We start from the raw sequence: 975 nt of genomic DNA, 5'->3' as shown, positions 1-975 counted from the left end.
AAGACAAAGGCGGTCAGCACAGCGACGATGACCCTCAGGGCCTTGTGCTTGGACGACCTCTTGGCTCGGAGCAGGGTGTGAATGATGATGGTGTAACAGAACACCATGACCCCCAGGGGGCAGAGGAACCCCAGGATGACCTTCAGCGTCAGGACCGACGACTTCACTCTGGTGCTCAAGTTACTGGGGTACACCATGGTGCAGGCGGAGACGTTTGATTTCCACGTGACTTGGCTATAGAGCATTTCTGGGGTGCAGAGCACCACCGCACCCACCCAGATGGTGACGCAAACCATCTTGCTGTACAGGAGCCTCTTGCGCCTCCACATCTGCGCTTTCATGGCCTGGGTGATGACGATGTACCTGTCCACGCTGATGCACGTGATGAGAAGCACGCAGCTGTAGAAATTCACCTTGTACGTGCTGTTGACCACTTTGCACACGAAGCCCGAGAACGTCCACTGGTCAGCAGCCGCGGAGGCCCAGAAGGGCAGAGTGAGGAGGAAGAGAAGGTCGGCCATGGTCAAGTTCAGAAGGAACATGTCAGTCACGGTCTTCGCCCGCGTGCAGTAGCAGTAGACCAGGATGACCAGGCTGTTGCCCAAAGCGCCCACGGTGAACGCCAGCCAGTACAGGGGCGGGAGAAAGCGGCTGGCAAACTTCCGGACGTGGCTCTTCTCGCAGAAGAGGTCACTGAAGTCCGGATAGTCGTCCAGGGAACTTGGGAAGCCGTAGTTGTACTCCTCAGACGCGTTAGGCAAGAGACTCTGCGGAGGGACGGAAAACAGAGTGCTCCTTGCTTTGACCAAGAGCCACCAGGAAGGCTGCAAAGCAGCTCTTCTGTTCCCCATCCTTTCTTAAGCTCACCGATGACCAGCCCTGGCGCGACTGACGTCATAGGCCCTGCCACCCTCGCCTGTTGCCAGCAGCTGATGCGGCATTTAGCTCAGGTTTTGCCCTGGTGACAGGAATACC

At 57.5% G+C, this 975-nt stretch overlaps 1 protein-coding gene across 1 annotated transcript in view; it reads right to left on the bottom strand.

The window, feature by feature from the left end:
* Positions 1-975, bottom strand: part of CCR9 (C-C motif chemokine receptor 9) — a 10,315-nt gene that overhangs the window by 6,063 nt on the left and 3,277 nt on the right. The window contains exon 2 of the mRNA XM_013005007.2: positions 6-767. Within this exon, the coding sequence (XP_012860461.1) occupies positions 6-767 (762 nt within the window). The remainder of the gene's footprint in view (positions 1-5; positions 768-975) is intronic.

This window comes from Echinops telfairi, unplaced genomic scaffold, assembly GCF_000313985.2.
Source record: "Echinops telfairi isolate 266 unplaced genomic scaffold, ASM31398v2 ScPeMD7_7420;HRSCAF=8458, whole genome shotgun sequence".
Classification (NCBI taxonomy): Eukaryota; Metazoa; Chordata; class Mammalia; order Afrosoricida; family Tenrecidae; genus Echinops; species Echinops telfairi.
This window is presented reverse-complemented; position numbering and strand designations above follow the sequence as displayed.